The 23594-nt window shown below is 56.6% G+C and overlaps 3 protein-coding genes across 4 annotated transcripts; 1 reads left to right on the top strand and 2 right to left on the bottom strand.

Annotated features, from left to right (window-relative positions):
• Positions 1–76: 76 nt before the first annotated feature.
• On the bottom strand, positions 77–2755 carry LOC130253303 (mucin-4-like). Its single transcript, XM_056491792.1, has 4 exons — positions 2654–2755; positions 1479–2599; positions 656–1364; positions 77–545 (listed from the first exon to the last, which is right to left on the bottom strand). The coding sequence occupies exons 1-4, from the start codon at positions 2753–2755 to the stop codon at positions 96–98; spliced, it is 2382 nt and encodes a 793-aa protein (XP_056347767.1). The 3' UTR covers positions 77–95.
• Positions 2756–3584: 829 nt separating this feature from the next.
• On the bottom strand, positions 3585–18350 carry AIFM1 (apoptosis inducing factor mitochondria associated 1). Of its 2 annotated transcripts, none has more exons than XM_056491102.1 (17): positions 18041–18350; positions 16883–17025; positions 14268–14352; positions 13677–13694; positions 13131–13243; positions 12530–12660; positions 11951–12041; positions 11169–11253; positions 10362–10438; positions 9893–10001; positions 9232–9339; positions 8391–8479; positions 8174–8314; positions 7053–7195; positions 5565–5689; positions 4893–5089; positions 3585–3787 (listed from the first exon to the last, which is right to left on the bottom strand). In XM_056491102.1, the coding sequence occupies exons 1-17, from the start codon at positions 18099–18101 to the stop codon at positions 3716–3718; spliced, it is 1788 nt and encodes a 595-aa protein (XP_056347077.1). In that variant the 5' UTR covers positions 18102–18350; the 3' UTR covers positions 3585–3715. The 2 variants fall into 2 exon arrangements, with proteins under 2 accessions (XP_056347077.1, XP_056347076.1); XM_056491101.1 differs by lacking the exon at positions 16883–17025 and adding an exon at positions 15974–16101 and having other exon boundaries at positions 18041–18253.
• Positions 18198–22135, top strand: MARS2 (methionyl-tRNA synthetase 2, mitochondrial). The gene is made up of 3 exons (XM_056491103.1): positions 18198–18537; positions 18992–19326; positions 20908–22135. The coding sequence occupies exons 1-3, from the start codon at positions 18249–18251 to the stop codon at positions 22108–22110; spliced, it is 1827 nt and encodes a 608-aa protein (XP_056347078.1). The 5' UTR covers positions 18198–18248; the 3' UTR covers positions 22111–22135.
• The last annotated feature ends 1459 nt before the right edge of the window (positions 22136–23594 follow it).

Consider the following 23594-nt stretch of genomic DNA (forward strand, 5'->3'; position numbering starts at 1 on the left):
GGAGCTCTCCTGCTCTGCACGGGCCTTCCCTGCAGCCAGCTTTCTCCTGATGGACCAGGCACAGGTGAGCACCATTAGAGAAATGAAATATTTTATTAAATCTGGTTCATCTCAATAAGCCATGGCCAAGAGTAGGGCGGCAGTGCCGTCCAGCCCCACTTGTCGGGCTCAGGACGTGGTGGCTGCCCCGAGCAGCGGCCGGTCCCGGGATCCTGCAGGGCTCCGGGCTGTGCAGGACGCCAGAACGCCCTGCCCGACACGGAGAGCGGCTGCTGGGCAGCCAGGACATCAGTGCCCATGCAGAGGGCAGAGCTACGGGTCTGGGTCCCCTTGTTAGTGATTTGAGAAGCTGAATTCTCCTTTGTCTCCTGGTCAGCCATGAGGGAAGCAGCTGAATTCCTTTCCTCTTCTGCTTCAGTATCTGTCTGTGTCTCCTGCTCAGCGTATTGAGCAGCTGAATCTTGTTCCTCAGTCTGGGTTTCCTGCTCCACACGGCGGCGAGAGGCCTGTCTCTGCGGGCCAGGAGCGGGTTTCCCTGTGGAGACCTGGAAGGAGAGTTGGGGATCTGTAGAGGTCATTGAGCTCCCCCCAGCAGCCGCTGCTGGCGCAGGAGCTGCAGGAGCTGCGGGCAGGGGAGGCCCAGCCCGGCCCTCACCGGCTCCGGCCCCGCCAGGCCGCTGCAGGCCTGGCAGCGCCTCACGGGCCGCGGCTGGGCCGGGGCGGCCGCCTTGGAGGAGCCCCTGCGGCGGCACCTGCGGCCCTGCAGGCCTTGCTCCCGGCCCCCCTCCTCCGGGCTGAGGTGGCTCTCGGTGCCCCCCGAGCTCAGGGTGCTGCGGGACGGCGTGTGCCAGGACACGGAGCGGGCCTCAGAGCTGCGGGATGGTGTCAGTCGTGACAGGGAACAGTCCTGGCAGCTGCGGGACGGTGTCAGTCGTGACAGGGACCGGTCCTGGGAGCTGTGGGAACTGCAGGGTGATGTCACCCGGGACACAGACTGGGCCTGGGTGCCCTGGGAGCTGCGGGACGGTGTCACCCGGGACACAGACCGGGCCTCAGAGCCGCAGGACGGTGTCACCCGGGACAGGGACCGGGCCTGGGTGCTCTTGGAGCTGCAGGGTGATGTCACCCGGGACACAGACCGGGCCTGGGTGCCCTGGGAGCTGCGGGACGGTGTCACCCGGGACACAGACCGGGCCTGGGTGCTCTTGGAGCTGCAGGGTGATGTCAGCCGGGACACAGACCGGGCCTGGGTGCTGTGGGACGGTGTCAGCTGGGGCACGGAGCGGGCCTGGGCGCTCTGGGCGCTCTGGGCGCTCTGGGTGCTGCGAGGCGATGCCAGCCGGTGCGGGGACCGGCCTTGGGAGCTGCGGGCTGATGGCAGTTGGGGCACAGACCGGGCCTGGCTGCTGCAGGCTGCTTTTGGCTGGGACACAGAGCAGCCCTGGGAGCTCTGGGATGGTGTCACCGGGGGAACAGACTGGCCCTGGGAGCTCTGGGATGGTGTCACCGGGGGCACAGACTGGTCCTGGGAGCTCTCGGGCAGTGTCAGCCAGTGCAGGGAGCAGTTCTGGCTGCCCTGGGAGCTGCGGTATGGTGTCAGCCGGGGGATGGACCGGGCCTGGCTGCCCTGGGCGCTGTGGGGAGCTGTCAGTCGGTGCAGGGACCGGCCCTGGCTGCTCTGGGTGTTCTGGGGAGCTGTCAGTCGGTGCAGGGACCGGCCCTGGGTGCTCTGGGTGTTCTGGGGAGCTGTCAGTCGGTGCAGGGACCGGCCCTGGGTGCTCTGGGCACTGTGAGGAGCTGTCAGTCGGTGCAGGGACCGGCCCTGGGTGCCCTGGGTGTTCTGGGGAGCTGTCAGTCGGTGCAGGGACCGGCCCTGGGTGCCCTGGGTGTTCTGAGGAGCTGTCAGTCGGTGCAGGGACCGGCCCTGGGTGCCCTGGGTGTTCTGGGGAGCTGTCAGTCGGTGCAGAGAGCGACCCTGGGTGCTCTGGGTGCTGTGAGGAGCTGTCAGTCGGTGCAGGGACCGGCCCTGGGCACTGTGGGGAGCTGTCAGTCGGTGCAGGGACCGGCCCTGGGTGCTCTGGGCACTGTGGGGAGCTGTCAGTCGGTGCAGGGACCGGCCCTGGGTGCCCTGGGTGCCCTGGGGAGCTGTCAGTCGGTGCAAGGACCGGCCCTGGGTGTTCTGGGGAACTGTCAGTCTGTGCAGGGAGAGGCCCTGGGTGCTCTGGGCACTGTGGGGAGCTGTCAGTCGGTGCAAGGACAGGCCCTGAGTGCTGTAGGGAGCTGTCAGTCGGTGCAAGGACCGGCCCTGGGTGTTCTGGGGAACTGTCAGTCGGTGCAGGGACCGGCCCTGGGTGTTCTGGGCACTGTGGGGAACTGTCAGTCGGTGCAGGGATCGACCCTGGGTGTTCTGGGCACTGTGGGGAGCTGTCAGTCGGTGCAAGGACAGGCCCTGAGTGCTGTAGGGAGCTGTCAGTCGGTGCAGGGACCGGCCCTGAGTGCTGTAGGGAGCTGTCAGTCGGTGCAAGGACAGGCCCTGGGTGCTGTAGGGAGCTGTCAGCCAATGCACAGACCGCCCCTTGCTGCCCTGAGGCTGCTGCAGCTGCGGGCGGGAGGAGGAGGAAGAGGTGTGGGATGGAGGCAGCTGCCTGGGCACGGTGCTGCTGTGCTTGCTGCCATCCTTCTGTTGGCCTGTCTCTCTGTCTTTCAGCTGGTGCCTCTCCTTGGGGCTCTGGGAACTGGGGTTCTGCTCCTCCATGGCTCCTTTTCCTGGGAGCTGGTGTTCTGGGAAGCTGTTGCTTCCTGAGCAAGATGTTCTGCTTGAGTGGGTACCCCAGGGGGGCTCCTTAAACACCCCATGGGCTGCTGTGTCACAATGGCCCCTTGGTGTCATGAAGCCTTGCATCACCCAGTGCAGTGTCAGCTCTGTTGGGTTTGCATGGCCAGGTTTTGGCAGTGAGGGGGCTACAGGGGTGGCTTCTGTGAGGAACTGCCAGAACTTTCCTCATGTCCAGCAGAGCCAAATCCACCAGCCTCAGGATGCACCCACTGCTGGCCAAGGCTGAGCCCAGCAGAGATGGGGGTTATACCTCAGGGGTAAAAGATTTAACCGCAGCCCGTGGGAAGGACTCATGCTGGAGAAGTTCACGGAGCACTGGCTCCTGTGGGAGGGACCCCACACTGCAGCAGGGGAAGGACTACAACCCCTCTTCCTGAGCAGGGACAGAAACAACCTGTGATGAACTGACCATGGCTCTCATTCCTCATCTCCTTGTGATGATGGGAGAGAGGAGGGGGAGCCCAGGAAGGAAAGGGAGGGAGGGGAGCTGTTTTTAAGATTTGTTTTACTTGTCATCATCCTGCTCTGATTTTGATTGGTAATTGATTTCCCCAAGTTGAGTTTGTTTTGACAGGCTGGAGTACAGGCAGAAAGCCTGCAGGCCTGCTTGCTTCCCCGTGGGAGTTCCTGCAAGGAAAGAGGGAGTTCTGCAGGCTTCTCCAAGACTGACACAAGGGAAAACTCGCCCCAGAGGGGCAGCCTGTTCCCCTTTCCTCACCAGCCAGGCAGTGGTGCAGGAAGGAGCAGGTGACTAGAACAATCTGACTTTATTGGTGCAAACACTGGGCTTGGGTGAGAGGAATATTCCCAAGTGCTCCCAGGAAGCTGCCCAAGGTGCAGCCAGCAGCCTGCTCCCTCCAGCTGTTCCTGCTGCAGAGTTCAGTCTTCGTGGATGTTGAAGAGCTTTGCTACTTCATTGAGGTCCTCGTGCTCCTCCCCGTCTTTGATGATCTGGAGGAAGGAGAACACATTAAATGCTGCACATCCCACAAAGAGCCAGCACTACAGGACTGTCACAGCCAATGCCAGGAACTCCCTGGATCCTCTCTGAAGCACCAGACTGAGACAGCCACAACATGACAGCGCTTTCTACACCCAAATTCACATGGGAGTCTTAAATGTACCATCACCTGCCTACAGCAACAGCAGGAAAACCAACCTCCTGTCCCTGTGGGATTTGTTTCTGGGTTTCCCTTTACAGCCTGGGAGAACAAGTGTTTTAAAAAGGGATTCAGCTCTGCAAAGGTGAGCCTGGCATTGACTTGGAGCCAGGATACCTGGCTTGAACCTGCAACTTTTATACAAGATGAAGAGACCATGGATTTAGGGTAAGGACTGCTAAGGGAGGAAGAGAGGGAGGGAAGAATGGGAGCAAGGAAAGGAGGAAGGAAGGCAGGGTGTCCCTTCCATGGGGATGGCAGAAGCAACATGTTTCAACTGCATCTTCATATAAGATATCAACGAAGACTTCCACCATGAATAGTTTGTCTTGGGAGCACCTGAGGTTAACTGTGATTTTTTAGTGATCACTGAAGTGATCCTGAGGATCACTCCCACAATTTAAACAACCAAAGTTCTTCAAAGGTGTTAAAACCTGGCCTGAGTCTGGCTCAGTGAGCTGGGAGGTCCAGGACAGGCCACAGGGGTGGGGACACACCAAGCCTCACACACTCAGGGCTGCTTCAGCCCTGCCAGGGTGGCTGTTTCTGGGATGGTGACATTTGAGACTGTTTCAGCAGCACAAAGATGGGACATTTCACTACCACTGTGACTCCAGCCTGTATTTACTACAGACCTGGAATTTCAGCCACACCAAGGCAAGGCTTGGAGCACACACCTGATTGGAATTATTTCTGTTAAAAATTTGCAAACATACAAAAAAGCATGGGGACAGCTCAATTCACCCAGAACAGTGCTCCCATTGGATACTGCCAGCTCTGCATCACACAGAGCATCTGCCTTTATTTACCCTCACTTTGAATTGACAGATTGATTTTTCCACAAAAAAAGCCCTGCTCTAGCAACCCCCCATCCACCACCCCCACCCTGCACTGACCTTGCGGGCAATGGGCATCCTGTTGAAGATGTTCCACAACACAATTCCCACCACGACTTTATCCCTGAGGTAGAAAATGACACCTTTGCCGTAATCTTCTCCTTGTTTTGGGACCTGAGGCGTTGGTGAAGAGCTTGGAGAGATCTGGACTTCTGAGGCTTCCGCTTCCGTTTCGCTCTCAGATCGAATTCCAGTCCCTAGGGCAGAAAGAGGAGGAGTCACACAGCCAGGGCAGGACATGTGATGATGGGAGCACACTCAAGAGCGTGTTCTGCAGGAGCCTGAGGTGCTTCCCTTTGAGCTGTGTTCCCCAAAAGTTAAGTTTCATTAACACAGGGGTGAAACAATCCCAACTGATAATCCCCAACTTCCACCCCCAAATGGAAAGGACAGCACAGTCTGCTTCCTCCAGGCAGCAGATACAAAATAAACATGCTCTGGTGTCCCAGACTGATCACTTCATTGCCATGGAGGAGATCAAACTTCCCTGGGAAAGTCTGCATGGCAGTAGAGGCATTCCCTGACATCTTCCTGGAGGAATGTTGTGTTTTAATCACATTTTAATATAAAAGCCAGCCTTTAAATCTTGGTCCAGAAACGAGGCAGCAGATTGCTGTCAGGGTGACTCTGTGGTCCCCACAGCAGCAGGTGCAGGAGCTCCCCAGTCCCTACCTGACTGTTCTGTTGCACTTTTCGGCGTGTCCTTGGCTGTGGCCTTGGCAAACACCCCCACTGTGGGCAAACTGCTGTCCACGAGGCCAATGGCTTCATACCCCACGTTGGGGCCCAGGTCACTCCTAGGAATGAAGTGGGAATAAAGGAATTAGTAGCAGTAGTGAGACAAACCCAAGGCAGCTCCATCCATCCATGCTCCACTCCCTACTCCAGCGTGGTGTGGGCAATGCTGGGCATGGATTCTCCTCTGCACACACAGCTGGAACAAGGAGTCAAGACATGACAAGCCCAGGGCCATGAGCTTCAGAAAAAACAGCTCACTGACCAAAACTTTGAAATCCTTCAGGCCTGCTCCCTGGGAAGCAGCTGGAGGCTTCCCAGCTTCTGGCAGTGCTGTTATCCACACCAGGCTTGGCAGCATGGACAAGGATTCTGTGAATATTTCTGAGAGCGTTTAGAAAAGACTAAAGAGAAGAAAACCTTGCCCTTACACCTTCTTGAAGAAGAACCTTTTCTCCCAGAGGATCAGGATCCTGAGCACGCTGACACAGTGCATGAGGAATTCCTGCCACTTCCCAGCTTTTCAGCATGGGGAATGAAGTGTCACTGTCACAAACACAGGCTGCAACTCACAGCCCTCCTTCCTTCACCTGCACCTGGTCATGGCTGGGAGCACCAGAGGAAAGCACCCCAGGGGAATAGCTGTCTTGTGTCCTTAGCTGCACTCAGTGACCTCTGAAGTCCTTCTCCACCTCAAGGATTCTGTGGCTCTATGTTTCTTGTTTAAAAGTGAAGTGAGAAATGCTCTGGGTCCCAAGTCCAGGCAGGACAGACCAAGAGGTCAGGTAAGTGACAGCAAGTCATAAGTAACTATTTCTGTGGGGATTTCCCTGAGAAAACTAAAACTCTTTTACCCATATTTGAAATCCTGTTAACAAACAGGATTTGGGATTTTTAACTGGGCTGAGCTAACAGCCTTTTGGATTGTAATTTTTTGTGGGGTGCTTTGTTTTGTTTTCATTCATTTTGTTTTAAAAAGAACTTCAGGAAAATACAGCAAAATTACCCATTTTCCAGATACCTCTCTCTGGAAAACAACTTTTCAGGTACACCTGGATGCAGCGAAGTTTTGTCACTAAAACATCCATTCAGCAAAGTGCAACACTCAGACCCACATATTGGGCTGGGGAATTCAGATAATCATAAGAGAAAAGCTAAATTCTAATTCTAAATGCTGCTAAATTCAAGCTGTAAATCAGTCTGCTCTGAGGAAAGAGGTGTTCTGTATTGCTCTGAGGAATGGGACTCATTCAGGAAAAACACTTGAGGGATGTGAGGGCAGAGCCCTGAGCTTTAGGAACATGAAGCTGTCCAAGGTGTTTGCTGAGGTGCTTGCACTCCTTGTGGGAAACTCACACTTCTCAAGGTGTATCAGCTCCTGCAACGTGTTCAAAGAAGGAACCCCCAAGAGGAAAGGAGCATTACCAGAACATGGACTGGTGCCAGTAGGGCTTTGCAGCTCCTGTCATGTTCTCTCCAGCCAGCCTGCCGCTGACCACGGCGTGGTCGTGGTGCTCCACGCGCCTCCGGCCCAGCTTGATGTCATAGAAGCAGGCAGCATCCCCTGCCTGGAGAGAGCCAGAGTGAGCCCAGCCACAGCAGGAAACAGGGAACCGAGCTCTTCTGCCACACCCCGAACACCAGCACTGCCCCATCCCACTCCCTGGGTGCACAACTCCCAGTTCCTCAGCATTTCCCCCGTCTTTGGAAAACAAAGCAGCAGGAGGTATGATTTCCAGAGGAATCAGTCTCAACGCCCACCAAGGGACTCTTATGCAAGCGAGTGATCCAGGCTATCTTTAGGTTACCCCAACTCCTCTTACACAGCATAAATATTCCAAACTTGCCGTGGTTGCCACGGCAACGAGGTGGCTGCAGCGCCTGACCAGGCTCTGGGCCTGCGCTACAACCTCTCCTTCCTCTCCTCACTCGCTCCTGCTCACCCCGCTCACCTCCTCCTGCCTCGTGTGTCCTGCAGCAGGAGTGCTGCCAGGCTGGGCCACGCTCACCCCAGATGTGCCAGGCTGGGATCACATTCACCACCCAGATGTGCCAGGCTGGGCCACGCTCACCCCAGATGTGCCAGGCTGGGATCACATTCACCACCCAGACGTGCCAGGCTGGGCCACGCTCACACCCAGATGTGCCAGGCTGGGGCCACATTCACCACCCAGATGTGCCAGGCTGGGATCACATTCACCACCCAGATGTGCCAGGCTGGGCCATGCTCACACCCAGATGTGCCAGGCTGGGGCCACACTCACACCCAGATGTGCCCACGCTCATACCCAGATGTGCCAGGCTGGGATCACATTCACCACCCAGATGTGCCAGGCTGGGCCACACTCACACCCAGATGTGCCAGGCTGGGATCACATTCACCACCCAGACGTGCCCACACTCACACCCAGATGTGCCAGGCTGGGGCCACACTCACACCCAGATGTGCCCACGCTCATACCCAGATGTGCCAGGCTGGGATCACATTCACCACCCAGATGTGCCCATGCTCACACCCAGATGTTGGAGGCTGTGCCCACACTCACCACCCAGATGTTGGAGCGTGCCTGCAGCTCCGCGTTCACCCGGAACCCCCCGAAATCCGAGTCCACCTCCAGCCCCGCTGACTTGGCCAGCTCCACGTTGGGCTCCAGCCCCACTGCAGCCACGATGTGATCTGTCTCCACCTGTTGGGAATGCACAGTTAGGATGTGAGCTGCCCCTGGGCCCCTGGGGCTGAGCTGTCCCTGCTGTCCCGTTTACCTTCCGGCCGTCCTTCAGTTTAATCAGCAGCCGCTTCCCGGAGACTGACACGGACTTGACCACGGCATTGGGCAGGACATTGACCCCCTCTGGAAAGGAGCACAGCACACTCACTGCCTGCTCAGCTGGGCACAGCCCACCTGCAGCAGGTGCTGCTGCCTGAGGAACCACGACAGAGCTCTGCTGCAGGTGCTAGTGCAGCTCTGGGGGAAGCACGAGGACAAACCCAGCTAAAAAGTGTGAAAGCTGCTTAAATGACAACCCAAAGTACATCCCATGTGATGACAAGGCCACATCCAAAAGAATTGCCTAGAATTCTCCTCAGGAACCAAGGACACTCAATTACCTACTGCTGTGCCACAGCCAGACCCAAAGGTCCAAAAAAGCAGCTTCAAAAACGAAGTAACTCAGACCTGTGGGTTATCAGGCCCTGCAATCCACACCACAATGACATTCCTCCTCCCTCTCTGCTTCCCAATGCACAGGATTATTTTGCACTTAATGCAGCAAATGGAAAAAGGTGTTTTGGATCTTACTGACTTTATCAGCTCAGCACTACAGCACCTGGCCAGGTGTGTGCATAGCACAGAGATCATTCCAGGGAAGCAGGCAAGGGAAGGAAAGCCTCACTGGCATCAGGAAGCCTTTTGCTCAGCCTTCCCTGAGGAACTGCCAACAAACCCAGCATTCATGGCAGTTCTGTGCTGCCCAAGCTGCCTGAACTGCAACCTCCCCTGTGCTGCAGCTGGGCCCAGCCCTCCCAGGGCTCCAGCACAGAAAGGAGCTGGATGTGCCCAGCAGCAGCTGCCAGCAGCTCCCAGCCCAAACCCAGCAGCTTCACCTCTCCTGACTTTCTCCGTGGTCCAGTTGCTCAGGTATTCAGGCAGGACTTTGCCCATGTTGCCCTTCTCTGGAAACAGCTGGATCACCTCCAGGCCTCGGGTCTGTGCTGGAAGGGAAGCACAGAGCAGCAGGATAAAGAGCAGCAGCAGATGCTGGGAAACACAGGCTTTACTTTACACAAGGAGCTTGACAGAAGTTTCCAAATCCGGGAGTTCTGACTCCCAAGGAGCCACAAAGTGTTTCACATACACCTGCAAAGTCTAGATATCAGACTTTTAGGGAGCATGCTTGGCAAAAACTTTAAAAAAATACCATTAGAATCCAGCTGCTCACCACCTCCTTGAAATCACAGAATTATGGAATTCTTTGGGTTGGAAGGAACCTTAGAGATCATCCAGTTCCAACCTCCAAATCATAGTTTGGGCACAGAGAACAAATGTGACTTTTCAGAGGGTGGAATGAACTTTGCAGTTCCCACCTCTGTGGTCAGGGGCTGCTAATGAGGAAGAACTTGGGAAAACTTGGCTATACTGATAACAAAACACCGTGTGTTGTCTCCTTTAGGCAAACACAGTCTCTGCAAAAACTCAGCAGCTGGGGACTAAAAAGAAGTTTCTTTTTACACAGGGAAACAGGGAAAAGTTTCTTCACACACTCACCTCTCCTTCCCAGAGCACAGGCCAGCTCACTGCCAAGGAAACCACCACCAATAATTGTGATGGACTTGACTTCCCTGGAAATCTTCTCCAGCCTTCGGAAGTCGTCGATCTGAAAGAACATTTACCCCCATTTGCAATCCCCTCTAACAGGGATGGCAGCAGAAAGCATTCATATTCAATGGTTTTTATTCACTTTGGAAGGTGCAGCAAAGTCACACAGGAAAGAAAATACCTAAACCCCGTAATTCCCCACCCTGTTAAAGCTCTCAGGTTGTGGCAAGCAGGGGAGTGGTTGAGCAGACTCTACCCTGGTTTCCTGCCTGGGAAGAAGAATAAGCAGGAAGGGATTCCTGGGCACCATCTGAGGGAAGCAGTGCCAGGGCAGACCCAAAGCAGAAGAGTTTAAGAACTGGACACAGTGGTGTTTCTGATTTCCTGAGCCTCCTGGGGCTGGCAGCACTGCAGTTACCTTTCTGAACAGGGTCAGCCTTTTCTGCACGTCCTTTCCTGCTCGCTCGATGGCAGGCAGGTTCCTGGGGGTTCCCCCTGGCAGGAGAGAGAAGGGACACTCATGACACCACAGCCATGGCACTGGACATCCACACAGTGCAAAGCTGTCTTGGATCTCAACTGTGCTTCCCAAACTGTTCCAGTGTGGGAATATCCCAGTGTCCCTGCTGCTGCCTGAATGTCCCAGAAAATCTGATGATGCAAGGCAGGTGAAAAACCCAGCATGGCTGTCTGCACAAGTGTCCTTCAAGTGACTGCTCCACATCATGTTTGACACTGCAGAGACTTCTCAAATAGAACCAAGCAATCCCAGAAGGGTTTGGATTGGAAGGAACCTTAAAGCTGATCCAGCTCCACCCCCTGCCATGGGCAGGGACACCTCCCACTGTCCCAGGATGCTCCAAGCCCCAAAGTCCAACCTGGCCTTGGGCACTGCCAGGGATCCAGGGACAGCCACAGCTGCTCTGGCAGCCCATGCCCAGGAAGAATTCCTTCCCATTACCCCAGCTAATCCTGTCCTCTGGCATTCCCCACTGTCCTGTCACTGCAGACCCTTGTCCAAAGTCCCTCTCCAGCTCTCCTGGAGCCCCTTTAGGCACTGGAAGGCTCACAGATCTCCCCAAAGCCTTCTCTCTTCCAGGCTGGACTCCCCCAGCTCTCCCAGCTTGGCTCCACAGGGGGGGTACTTGAGAGAATTTAGCTAAATGTCACTGAAATAAAAAGCCTGGCACAAGACCAGGAACAAGAGAAAAACCACAGCACTTACCAGTGGCAATGAGACATTTGTCATAGGATATCTGGGTCCCATCATTGAGCTTCACTGTGTTCCCTCTGACATCCATGTGCACAACCTGCAAGATGAGCCCAGCTGAGCTCCAGCTCTTCACTCCATGGACTGCTGAGCAGAGCTGCAAACTTGGAATTCACAGTCTCCCTCAGGTTTAGGTGGGGGCAGGAGTGGGGAAGTGAGAGGACTGCAAGTGGGAATTGAGTGAATTTCTTTGGGAGTCACCATAAGCCAGGTTGATCTTCCCAGGGTCTGAGTGTGAAATGGGCTCAGACACAGCACAGGTCAGCAGGAAGAGGAATCACTGACACTCATCATAGCAACACACAAACAACTGAGGGTATAAATATTTTAGAGGGTTCACCATGAATTTCTCCACCTTCCTGCAGTTTGGCACAGTGCCCCTGCTCACCTCATCACCCACTGCCTCTCTCCTCACCTCACCCTCCAGCCCACACTGCCCAGTCCCCACTTGTCACACCCCATCTCTAAGCTCTACATATTTTTGTCCCATGCCCAGACTCAAAACTTATCCTTCTCTCTTCCTCATCATCTTCCTTCAGCTCACTGCTATTCCTCTTGGTTTCTCCTGCTTTCAAACTTCACTTCAGATTAGCATAATCTCTGCTCCGTCACATTTTCCCCAAACTTATCCAAATTCCCTTTCCCAGCCAACTCCAATTCCAGTGGTTCAGTACCAGCTTAGGGTGCAGGCTCTGCTCAGGAAAAGCTGTAGGAACAACAGCCAGTGCTGTACCCACCTTCTTGCCAGGCAGAACTGCCACCCCACCATTTTCCACAGAAGACAGGTCCTGGACAGGCACGTAGAAAGACGGCGGCTGGAAATAGATACTGAGAAAAGCTCCATTATCAAACAGGTTCCCCTGGCTCGGGGATGCCAGAAATCCAACAAGACAAAGACAGCTCTGTGCATCTATAACAAGCTCCACAATTATTTATCTATTTTTAAGAATTAGGGTCTTCACACTGTGGAATTTCAAGGGTTTGGATCATGGAATCGCAGAATCGGTCAGGTGGGAAAAGACCATAAAGTCACAACCACCAAGTAAGGCATAATCACAGAAGTCACAAAAATCAAGTGTGATCCTGTGTCCCTGGACCTGTGGAGCTTCACCTTTGTTATCTTCCAGGACTGCTGCCCATACAGGGACATGTCTAAGGGGAATCGCAGCAAAGTTCAAGAGGTATCGAGTACTGAGCGAGCTCTGGTGGGAAGCAGAATTCCTCAGCCCCTTTCCCTGCCCCTCACTGGCTGGTGGATCCCTCCAAACAGCAATTTGGTCACTGTCCTCTGCCCTGTCACCTGCAGTGGCACGTACCTCCTCTCCTTGCCGTTCCACTGCTTGAACCGCAGCGTCTCTGTCACGTTGGGATCATCGGAGAACCACAGCTCTTTGGAGAGGGGGGGGCGCATGTAGGGCAGGGCAGGATCCTCAGACACAATCAGCACCTGCAATCGGCCAGGAAACAGGGGAGCTGGAGTGAGAGCAGCACACCCAGGGCATGCAGGGCACCCATGGCACACCCAGGGCACTCCCATGGCACACAGGGCACCCAGGGCACCCAGGGCACACACAGGGCATATACCCAGGGCACACACAGCACACACACACAGGGCACACCCAGGGCACACCCAGGACACACACAGGGCACACCCAGGGCACACCCAGGGCACCCAAGGCACACAGGACACACACAGGGCACTCCCAGGGCACACACAGGGCACACCCAGGGCACACAAGGCACACAGGACACACACAGGGCACTCCCAGGGCACACAGGGCACACAGGGCACCCAGGGCACACACAGGACACACACAGGGCACACCCAGGGCACACAGGGCACACCCAGGGCACACCCATAGCACACCCATAGCACTCCCAGGGCACACAGAGGGGCAGCAGCAGCACAGCCCTTACCCGCGCTCCGGGGTCACGGGCCCGGATGGACCTGGCAGCAGCAAAAGCAGCAGTTCCTCCCCCAATGAGCAGGAAAGGGACGTGGGATGGGACCTTGGGATGAGTGCCCAGAGCTGCAGGTGACAGATGGGACAAATTACTGCAAGTACAGGCACACAGCCCAGCCCCAGGGCACAGAGTGGCACCAGGGCTCCCACACCCAGACTTCCTTTGGAAATTGTTCTCTTCTGCCCCAGTACCCTTCCCCAGAACCCCACTGCTGCTTCCCCCAAATCTGCTCCCTGCAGCAATCAGTCAGATTGCAGCAAACTGGTTTCTCTAAGCAAGCCTGAAACTCTGCACTGGCCAACCACTGAACAGCTTATAAGAAAGGGAAGTTCCCCAAAAGGCCAAGTCACGTTTTTCTGTAATTTTGTTCAAGGAGACAACTTTTGAGGTTGTGCAGAAGGCACCTCCTCCCACAGGCAGGTCCTGTTGCTGAGCAACACACAGTTAATCTGTGGGCAGGGACAAACCAGGCAGTTCAGTATCAGCACCAGAACTCACCTGCTGTGCCCCCAGCACCTGAAAGGGAAGAAAGACACGGCTTAAGTCACGAAAGCACAGGCTGTAGTTTGGGAGCTGCACTTCAGGCTGACTCCAGGATGAACAGGCTCTCCAGCAGCCAGGGAAAGAGGCCCTCTGGAATCAGTGTCCTTGCCAGACTGTGCAAAGGTAAAAGCCAGAAGCAGGGCTCTCTCTTTTCTCTTTTTATCACAGAAGGAGTAAGGGACAGAAATCAGCCCCAGGAGACATCCTAGTGTGGAAAACAGCCTTTTCTGGGTAATGGAGCCAGCACTGTCTGTTGTGCTGGAAAGTCCCAGAACAGAATCCCAGAATGGGTTGGGTTGGGACAGACCTTAAAGTTCATCCAGTCCCAACCCCTGCCATGGGCAGGGACACCTCCCACTATCCCAGGCTGCTCCAAGCCCTGTCCAACCTGGCCCTGAATGGGAACGTGAAACAACAGCCCAGACTGAGAGGTGCAATCCTCCAGAGGCACAGCTGTGATTCCAGAGGGGCTGTGTCCTGTTTGCTTTGGAGGCCCCAGGCTCATGAAGAACAGATGAGACCCTGACCTGGCAGGCTGGCACCCACCTGAGGACTCGTCCTGGGCTCTCCTGCTCATCCTGGCCATGCGGCTGGCCTCGCGCTCCTTGCTCTCCTGCAGAATTCTGTACACCTGCAGACACACAGCACACATTTACCTGGCACCTCACAGCACCCTGCTGCTGCCCCTGACTGCCTTTGGTCCACCCCACGTGCTGGAAAAGCCAGTGACAACATGTGGGGCAAAGCAGACCTCCCTGGACAAGGTGCCCACTGAGAAAATGCCCTGCTCCCCTGTGATGAGCCCTGCAGGTCTGGCTGCTTGCCACAATGAACCTTCCTGCAGCTGGTTGGCTGTACACCTGTTCCAAGGGGAACCGGCTCCAATGAAGGAAATGCAGCCAAACCAGCCCCAAGACCACAACACAAGGCTGCAGAAATGGAAGAGCAATCCAAAGGAAAAGCATCTCCCAGCTTCCAAAGCCCAGAGCAGCGGGGCAGAGCCAATAATCGGCCAGGCTTTCTCTAGGCACAGTTCTGGCAGGTCACCCTGACATTAGCAGGGCCCTGAGCCACTGCTCCATTGGCCCTTGGGCATGGGATCTCTTCCAGCTGAATGCTGAGCTGGTTATTTGTCTGTGAAACTCGGGGTACAGCACAAGCAGAGCCTGCATGTACAATTTACAGGTACAGACAAGGAGGGAACATCTCTTACATCACATTAACTTCCAAGAAAAACTGGTAAAAGAGAGCAGCTGAAGACACTGGGAGTGCTGGGAGCAGGTCAGAGTTCAGTGTTTTTCCCCAAGGGTAAAAAATTAGAGGGAAGCAAACCTTTCTTTGAGGCAGAACCCAGCCTTGCTAATAACCCCTGCCATGTGCATGACATCAAATTTCATTTGCCAATCCTCACAAGTTGGTCTTTTATAGCAAATAGTCTCACAAGAATGGAGGAATTTAATGCCAGGCACAAAAAAAGAGCACAGGACAAAAGCCTGTCCAGGGCACTGGAGAAATGTCAGAAATATCAGAAAACAAGAACTTGTTGGTAAAGGTATTTTTAAATAGATAAAGGTATTTTTAAAGCCTTTTGCTCAAAGACAGAAAAGCCAAGGTTAACAAACCACCTCTGCTTTTACAAGCAGAATCAGGAAGGTTTTAAGCGAGTCCAAAGGGCAGCATACAGCAAATTAAACCTGATCCTTTAGGAAAAAACACCATTATGCACAGGCAAAACACCAGATCAGGCCTTGAGGATAAACATTTCCAGTGGGACAATGTCAAGTTCTTTCTAGTCAGAAGCACAACTGTACTTTGCCAGGACATGGGGTGATGTTTCAGTGCTCTTCCCTGAGGAAATCTCCAAGTTGGACATGTTTTCTTGCCCTCCTTTTAGCACACTTATATTCAGGTATTATTTCCTTCTCTGCATGCCAGCATTACTGATATCAGGAGAGTGCACTAATTAATAATTTGTGCCCTTACACAGTCACAAACCAAAGATGGCCAGTTTGAGTTTAGATGTACTTAATGTGCAAAGGTTAATTCTAAGGCAGGCTTCCCCACTAAGAACAGCACCACCTGAAAATATTCAATTTGTAACCACAAATTATTTGGCAATGTCCCTTGAAAATGAAACACCTCAGGCCAGGGAGCAGGAAGAGGCTGGGAAGTGAAGGGTCACAGGTGGGAGGTACAGACAGGTGCCCCCCTCCACCCTCCCACCCCAAAACACCTTTAGTGAAGTGTCTTACATAAACTCCTGTCCCAGTGACTGTTCCTCCCACTATTAAGTATAACAAGAGGTTGCTGCCAGCTTTGCCAGGAACACCTGAAGACGTCAGGGATCTAGAAGGGCATCTTAGCTGATGGCATTGCAAAACTGCAGGGGAAGACAGGCAATGGAAGAGAAGAGGGAAAGAGCTGAGTATTAGGAAGGATTCTTGATTAAACAGGTCTTGGGAGAAGCAGAGTGCACTTTGTAATTTCAGCTACCTTGTCTGCCAAAAAAAAAGGGCAGCAGGGCACAGGAAAGAATTGTATTTAAAGGAAATAGGAAAATATTTTTCTTCCATTCACTATTTTGATTTTTTTCCCCTTTCTCAGAAACTTCCTTAGGAATAAATTGGGATTTGGAACTTTTAAAGAATATGATCCTCCTAGACAAAGAGCTTGGAAACAAAGATTTGTGTGGTGTAAACTTGGGATCTATCCAGTCCAAGGCAATGCTCTCTGGGAATGTCATTTACTCTTTCAGTGAGGCTGCAAACCTTTATCCTTTCCAAGCAGAACATAAATGCTCCCCAGCTGGGGGTTGGTTTGGAATATTCACACAACTTAAACAAATGCTCTGAACTGAGATTTGGCAAGGAATTGTTTGTCCCATACAAGACAACAGAGCTGTGGCTGGTCATAACAAAAAAAAAAACAACCCAAGAGTGCCTTTAAGGTAAAAAAACTTAAAAGGTAACTGAAATTACAGTCTAAACCCAAGTAATCACAAGAAATTAATTTCCATTTAGCTCCCCTTGAAGTCTTCTGAAGGAGAAAACAGAGATACAGCTACAGAGACCAAAAGCTGAGTGAAGAGAGCTGGAATGCAGCAAACACTCGACAGGAGAGATGGATTGGGGCTTCTTCCCAGGAACCACCTTTCTACTTACATAGGCACCCGCTCCTAGGGTGGACAAGCCCACAATAAGGACAAAAACCGAATTACTGCCCTTTTGCCCAGGCACGCCTGTGCCAGCCATTTGTCTGCTCAGCTGCAGGTCTGGGGGCACATTCCAGCGCTGCAACAACCGGCCTGAGGAACACAATTTGTTGGAGAAACAAAACACTGTCAATACAGAGGTAAGTCTGGGAATTTAGAGACTAAGTCAGTTCTCAACCCAAACAAATTCATCCTTTGGAAAACCCAGCTCCACATCTGAGCGACCACGGGGCTTTATCCTGAGTCACAACAGTGTGCTCTGGGCAGCTGTGGAGACCAAATTATCTGTGAGATCAAGGGGGAACTGAACTGACTGACAGCAGCAGCATCTCCAGCAGCTGGAAAGGCTCCTGCAGCTGGACAGATGTGAACTGGTGGTTCCTACACCTCCTCCAGGCCTCTCCTGTCCGAGGACGCACCTGGCTCCAGCAAAAGCAAGACCAGGACGGGCAGCAGGGATGGTGACACCGGCACCGAGCTCTCTGCTCACACGGCTCATTCACCGGGACAAAGCACCAGCGAGGAACGGGGGTTTGCTGGCAAAAAGGGCATCCCCGGTGGGAAGGAGCAGAAGGGGATCCCCGGCGGGAAGGAGCAGAGCCAGGCGCACCAGCAGCACCCGGAGCGCCCTTGGCTGAGCCGTTTTGTTCCTCCATCACCGAAATCACAGCGCCAGCGGCCTGACCGGAGCGGGAACGGCTCCGAGCGCTGGGCGCTCCGGGAAAGGCTCGGGCTGCCTCAATCGCCACCTCCGCCAAACCCGCCTCACCCCAGCCTCCAGGCACTAATTCCACAAAATCCACAGCCGGCGGCACCCGAAAAGCGACCGAGCTGCCGGCAGCTCCGGGTCAGCGCCGCTGTCCCGAACGCGCTCCCGCAGCACCCGCGGCTCCGCCGCCCGCGCCCCGTCCCGCACCGCATCCCGCATCCCGCATCCCGCATCCCGCCCGGCCCGGTGCCCTCCGCAAACCGCGCTCCCGGCCGGCACCGCCACCGGCCCCGGGCCTCGGGCCTCGGGCTGCAGCGGCGGGCCGCCATCGGAGCGGCGGGAATCGCGCCCGGTGCCCCCGCTCCCGGTGCGGGTCCTTGTCCCGGTGCCGGCACTGACCCGCGGGTGCGCGTCCCCGCGGCGGGGGGCGCAGGGCGCGCGCCAGGCCCGCCCGGAACATGTCGCCGGTCGCCGCCGGTGTCTCGGCGTCTGTGTCGCGGTCCCGCCGGCCCGGCCCGGCCCTGCCCCGCCGCGCACGCGCCTCCCGCCGCTTCCGGGCGGCCGCTCCGCTCCGCGCCGCCGCGTCGATGGTGCCGCCGCCGCCGCCATGTGGCGGCCGCCCCGCCGCCGCCTCCCGCGCCCGCTGCGCCGCGCCGCCGCCACCGGCACCGGCACGGGCACCAGCACAGGCACCGGCACAGGCACCGGCACCGCCATAGGCACCGGCACCGCCATCGGCACCGGCACCGCGCCCGGCCGCCGCCTGCTGCTCTCCACCCCCATCTTCTACGCGAACGGGCCGCCGCACATCGGGCACCTGTACTCGGCGCTGCTGGCCGATGCGCTGCTCCGCCACCGCCGCCTGCGCGCCGCCGGCCCGGCCCGGCTCTGCACGGGTCAGCCAGAGCCCCGCTCCGAGCCCCGTCCCGGGGATGACCCGAGCTCCCGGCCCGAGCCTCGATCCCCAAGGATGACCCCTTCTCCCGCTCCGTGCCCCATTTCCCGGGGATGACCCTCTCCCCCGCTCCGAGTCTCGCTTCCCAGGGGTGACCCCCTCCCCAGGGCTGTTCCTCCTCCCCAGGGCTAATCCCCCTCCCCAGGGCTGATCCCTCTCCCCAGGGCTGTTCCTCCTCCCCAGGGCTGATCCCCCTTCCCGGGGATGACCCCCTGCCCCGGCCCGAGCCCCATTCCCCCGGGCTGATCCCCCTCCATGGGCTAATCCCCACCCCGGGGCTGATCCCTCTCCCCGGAGCTGATCCCCCTCCCCAGCGCTGATCCCCTCCCCGTGTCCCCAGCCCCCCGTGTCCCCGCGGGGCTGCGGGCTCTCCCCACGGCCTCTCTCCGTTTCAGGGACGGACGAGCACGGGCTGAAGATCCAGCAGGCGGCGGCCGCGGCGGGGACATCGCCCGCCGAGCTCTGCCAGCGCGTCTCGGGGCTGTTCCGCCAGGCGCTGACCGGGGCCGGCGTCGCCTACACCGACTTCATCCGCACCAGCGAGCCGCGGCACCAGCGAGCCGTGCGGCATTTCTGGGGGGCCCTGGGCGATGCGGGGGTGCTCTACAAGGGCTCCTACGAGGGCTGGTACTGCACGCCCGAGGAGAGCTTCCTGCCCGAGAGCCAGCTGGCCGAGCGCACGGACAGCCAGGGCCGCCCCTGCAAGGTGTCCTTGGAGAGCGGCCACGAGGTAAAGGGCTGCAGGGGCACTGCCACACTCAGTTTCGGGGTGTTCTGTGCTTCCTGTAATGCTTGTGTTGGCTGAGACTCGCCTGTATTTCAATAGAGTGTCTGCACTGGCCGGTGCACATCGCAGCTCTGTGCAACGGGAAGGATTCAGCCCCTGCTGGCCTGGGAATGGTGTTCTAAAGGGTGATGAGACAAGTTAGCTGAGCAGGAGGATAAGGGTGTATTTAACTGAGGGGTCCTTGGGGGTTCAGAGTTTCAGACCTGTTTTGTGAGGCAGTTCAGTTTGGCTTCTGGACACCTCCCCATCTCTTGAATGTGTTTTGGCACTGCCTAAAGCACTGTAACATCACCCGCCTGTGGTCAGCCTCAGGAGTGTGGTACCTTCCCCAGCATCTCTCTGCCAGTTTTCTAGAAGGTGTGGAGTTACATGATTTAATGCAGCAGCTACAGATAATCCTGCTCAGAGCTCAGCACAGATTATGTTCCTGTGTTATTTATATGAGGTTGGGTTGTGGGAATGGTGGTCCACACAGAAAGGGCTGTACTGGCAAATGGTAACTCTTGAGAAAGTTATTCTGAGAAAGTTAATCTAAGATAGGGGAAAAGATGAGTTTCCAGGCAAAGTAATCATTCTTTAGACCTAAAACAATCAGCAGACTTCAAAGTCAAGTGTACCCTGGGAGCAGCTCCCAGCCTTGCCTGTGTTGAAGGAACTCCAAGGAACAGGAGTGTGCATGGAGCAGAGAAGCTCTTGCAGTGTGGTAGGAAGGAATGGGAGGGTTTATCTCCAGCCTGGAAGAGGCAGTTGGGCAGTTTGTTCCTTGGGAATTTTGTGAAGGAAAAGGGGGAGTTTGCACATGCCATAAACCCCAGACTTGTGGTGAGTGAGTGGGTTCTGGCATCCGCTGGAGCCTGGGGGTGAGGACACACAGCTTGTCTTTGAATGATGCTCTTCAGGTCTTCCTTGCACACTGCAAGATTGCTGACCCAGCCAGGGATCCCTGAGTGCCTTACACAGCTCACTCATACCACATCCACCCACCAAGTTTTCACTGGTTTAGCTAAATGTGTCATTTAATGGATTTAACTGTGGGGGAGAAGTGCTGTCAGTGCTGTAAGCAAACAAAGTTAGTGACTTCGGTGCATTAAAGCACAAACTGAGGAAACAGAGGAGTACAGCCCCAGGAGAACAGAGGCAGGCACCAGGGGTGGCAGTGGGGCAGGAATTACAATGTCATTTTGTCTTCTCATGATTTTCCACTATTATTGCAAAACTATGCTGTTCAGAAGGTGTATTCTCATCTCCCTTACTCCTTTCTGATATCCCATCAACCTGCCAGGTGGAAAGGTGCTCCTTCCCAGGGTTACAAGTGTTTTTAGAAATGAGGTGCTGAACCATCCCAGGTGCCTGAGTCCTCAGGTGTGTTCCTGGGGATCCCAAGGAGGCAGTGCCTTGGAAAGGGGCTGAGAGTTCCCATGGCATGGGAGGACACCCAGACACGGCAGTGTGCAATGAGAATGGTGTGCGCAGATTGCCAGCCTGTTCCTGGGGCCGTAACCCTTTCCTCTCCTGCTGTCCCAGGTGCACTGGACCAAGGAGGAGAATTACATGTTCAGGCTGTCAGCGTTCCGGGATCCCCTGCAGAACTGGCTCAGGGACAACCCCCGTGCCATCGTCCCCCACCCTTTCCTGCAGCGCGTGCTGCGCTGGCTGGACGAGGACTTGCCGGACTTGTCGGTGTCCCGCGAGCGCAGCCGCCTGCACTGGGGCATCCCCGTGCCCGGGGACCCCAGCCAGACCATCTACGTCTGGGTGGACGCCCTGGTCAACTACCTGAGCGTGCTGGGCTACCCCGAGGGCCACGGGGCGTGGTGGCCAGCCGTGCACCACGTGGTGGGCAAGGACATCCTCAGGTTCCACGCGCTCTACTGGCCGGCGCTGCTGCTGGCGGCGGGGCTGCAGCCCCCCGAGCGCATCCTGGTGCACTCCCACTGGACCGTCAGGGGCCAGAAGATGTCCAAGAGCCTGGGCAACGTGGTGGAGCCCGGTGTATGCGTGGGGCAGTTCGGTGTGGACGGGTTCAGGTACTTCCTGCTGCGGCAGGGCGTCCCCGAGAGGGACTGTGACTACTACGAGGAGAAGGTGGTGAAGCTGGTGAACTCCGAGCTGGCAGACGCGCTCGGGGGGCTCCTGAATCGCTCGACAGCCCCCAGCATTAACCCCAGCAGCACCTACCCACGCTTCTCAGAGGCCTGTTTCCCAAAGGTGCTGGGCTGCAGGGAGGCCAGGGGCGCGGGCAGGGCGTGTGCTGAGGACTACGAGCTGGTGGCCGCGGTGGCCGCGCTGCCTGCGCAGGTGGACGCTCATTTCCAAAGCTTCCAGATCTACAAGGCTTTGGAGTGCATTGCCCAGTGTGTGAGGCAGACCAACGGCTTCTTCCAGAGGCACAGGCCCTGGAAGCTGGAGCGGAGGGAGGCTGGGGAGCAGCAGTGGCTGGACACGGTGCTGCACGTGACGCTGGAGTGCCTGCGCGTGTTCGGGACGCTGCTGCAGCCCGTGGTGCCGCGCACGGCCGACCAGCTGCTGTCCCGGCTGGCTGTGGGGCCGGGGGAGAGGGGCCTCTCTGGGCTGACCTTCCTGGCACGCTACCACGGAAAGCCTTGTCCCTTTGAGGGCAGGCAGCTCGGGCCTGACACTGGCGTCTTGTTCCACAGGCTGGGCAGGCTGGAAACTGGGAAGAAGAGAAAGCAAGAAGCTCAAGTCCCTGACAAGCAGCTTCTGTGAATAAAAACTGCAGGGAATTCCTGGACGACATTGTCTCTGTTAAAAGCACTTTCCTCCCATTCCTGGTGGTGCTGTGGAGGGGTGGGAAGCCAGCCTGAGCAGGGAGGATCAAGCCCTGAGGAGGGACAGGCTTGGTCCTGAGCCTCCTTGGTGTCTCCTTGCACAGGGAGATGGATCAGCAGTCACTCTGTGATGTCCTCATCTCACTTTTGATCCACGGGGTTTTTGGCCAGGTCAGAAGTAGCTGGGGGTGGTTCTGTGAATTCAGAAATGGTTCTGTGGGGCCGTGGTGCCCATTGGGTCTTTCAACTGAGCTCCCTTTGTGGGCCAGAACAATTCTGAGCCTCACTGTGGACAATCCTGTGTGGCTGCTCTTTATTCTGAGGGCAGGGCAGTGCCATGGTCAGACAGTGGGTCTCATCCAGCAGTGCAGACCTGCAGATGTGACCAAACTGGAAAAGGGGGGATGTGTTTCATCAGACTCAGCTTTCTGAGGCTTTTCCACCTGCTGCAAGGCTCAGTATACCCTGTTTCATGTCCATGCTGCTGGAAGCAGATGAGCACTGACACTCTGGGGTGGAGGTGACCTCTGGGGGTCTCTGGGAAGGAGCCTCCAGCTCCTGCAGGTCCCATCAGTGCTGGCACTGGAGGAGCCGTCTTCCAGAAGCCCTTCTGGGGGGCTTTGGGTTCTTTTGGAACTGCCTGGGCTGTGAGAGCAGGAGCAATGCAGCCCCTGGGGCTGTGCCCCATGTTCCCATCCATCCCCATGCCACCATTGTGCCACAGCCTGATGCTGTCCCAGTCCAGCTGACCTGAGTCCCCTCACCCCTCCTGCCATGGTTCTCTCCTCCTGCACATCATCACCTGCTCCCCTCACTTCTGCAATCCTTGCGTGTGTCCTTCCTGCTGCAGCCCCGTGCCGTGGGTGCTGCCCTGTTCCTTGGGGACAGGAGGGACACGTCCCCTTCCCGGTGTCTCTGATGGTGGCACACGGGGGCTGTGGCTGCCCAGCCGGACGTGGAGAGGGGCATTCTGGCACCGGCGGCTGTGATCCCGCTGGCACCTCCTGGCACCGGGAACGTGCAGGTGTCGGTGTGCACCGGGAACCTGCGGGTGTCGGTGTCCCCCGTGCTCTCGGCACCGGGAACGTGCGGGTGTCGGTATCCCCGGGGCTCTCGGCACCGGGAACGTGCAGATGTCGGTGTTCCCGGTGTCCGGTCCCGCCTCGCTGTGCCCCTCGGTCTCTCGCTCCCTCCCTGCCGGTTCCTGCCGCTCCGCTGGGGATGCCCGCACCGCCCGGGCTGCAGGCACTCGGTGCCCGGTCCGCGGGGCTGTACCGGTGCCGGTCCGTGGGGCCGTGCTGGTGCCGGTCCATGGGGCGGGACCGTGTGGTGCCGTAGCCGGTGTGTGCGGGGCGGGACCGTGCGGTGCCGGTGCCGGTACGCGGGGCGGGACCTTGCGGTGCTGGTCCCGGTCCATGGGGC

The sequence above is a fragment of the Oenanthe melanoleuca genome, chromosome 4A (assembly GCF_029582105.1).
Source record: "Oenanthe melanoleuca isolate GR-GAL-2019-014 chromosome 4A, OMel1.0, whole genome shotgun sequence".
NCBI classification, from domain to species: domain Eukaryota; kingdom Metazoa; phylum Chordata; class Aves; order Passeriformes; family Muscicapidae; genus Oenanthe; species Oenanthe melanoleuca.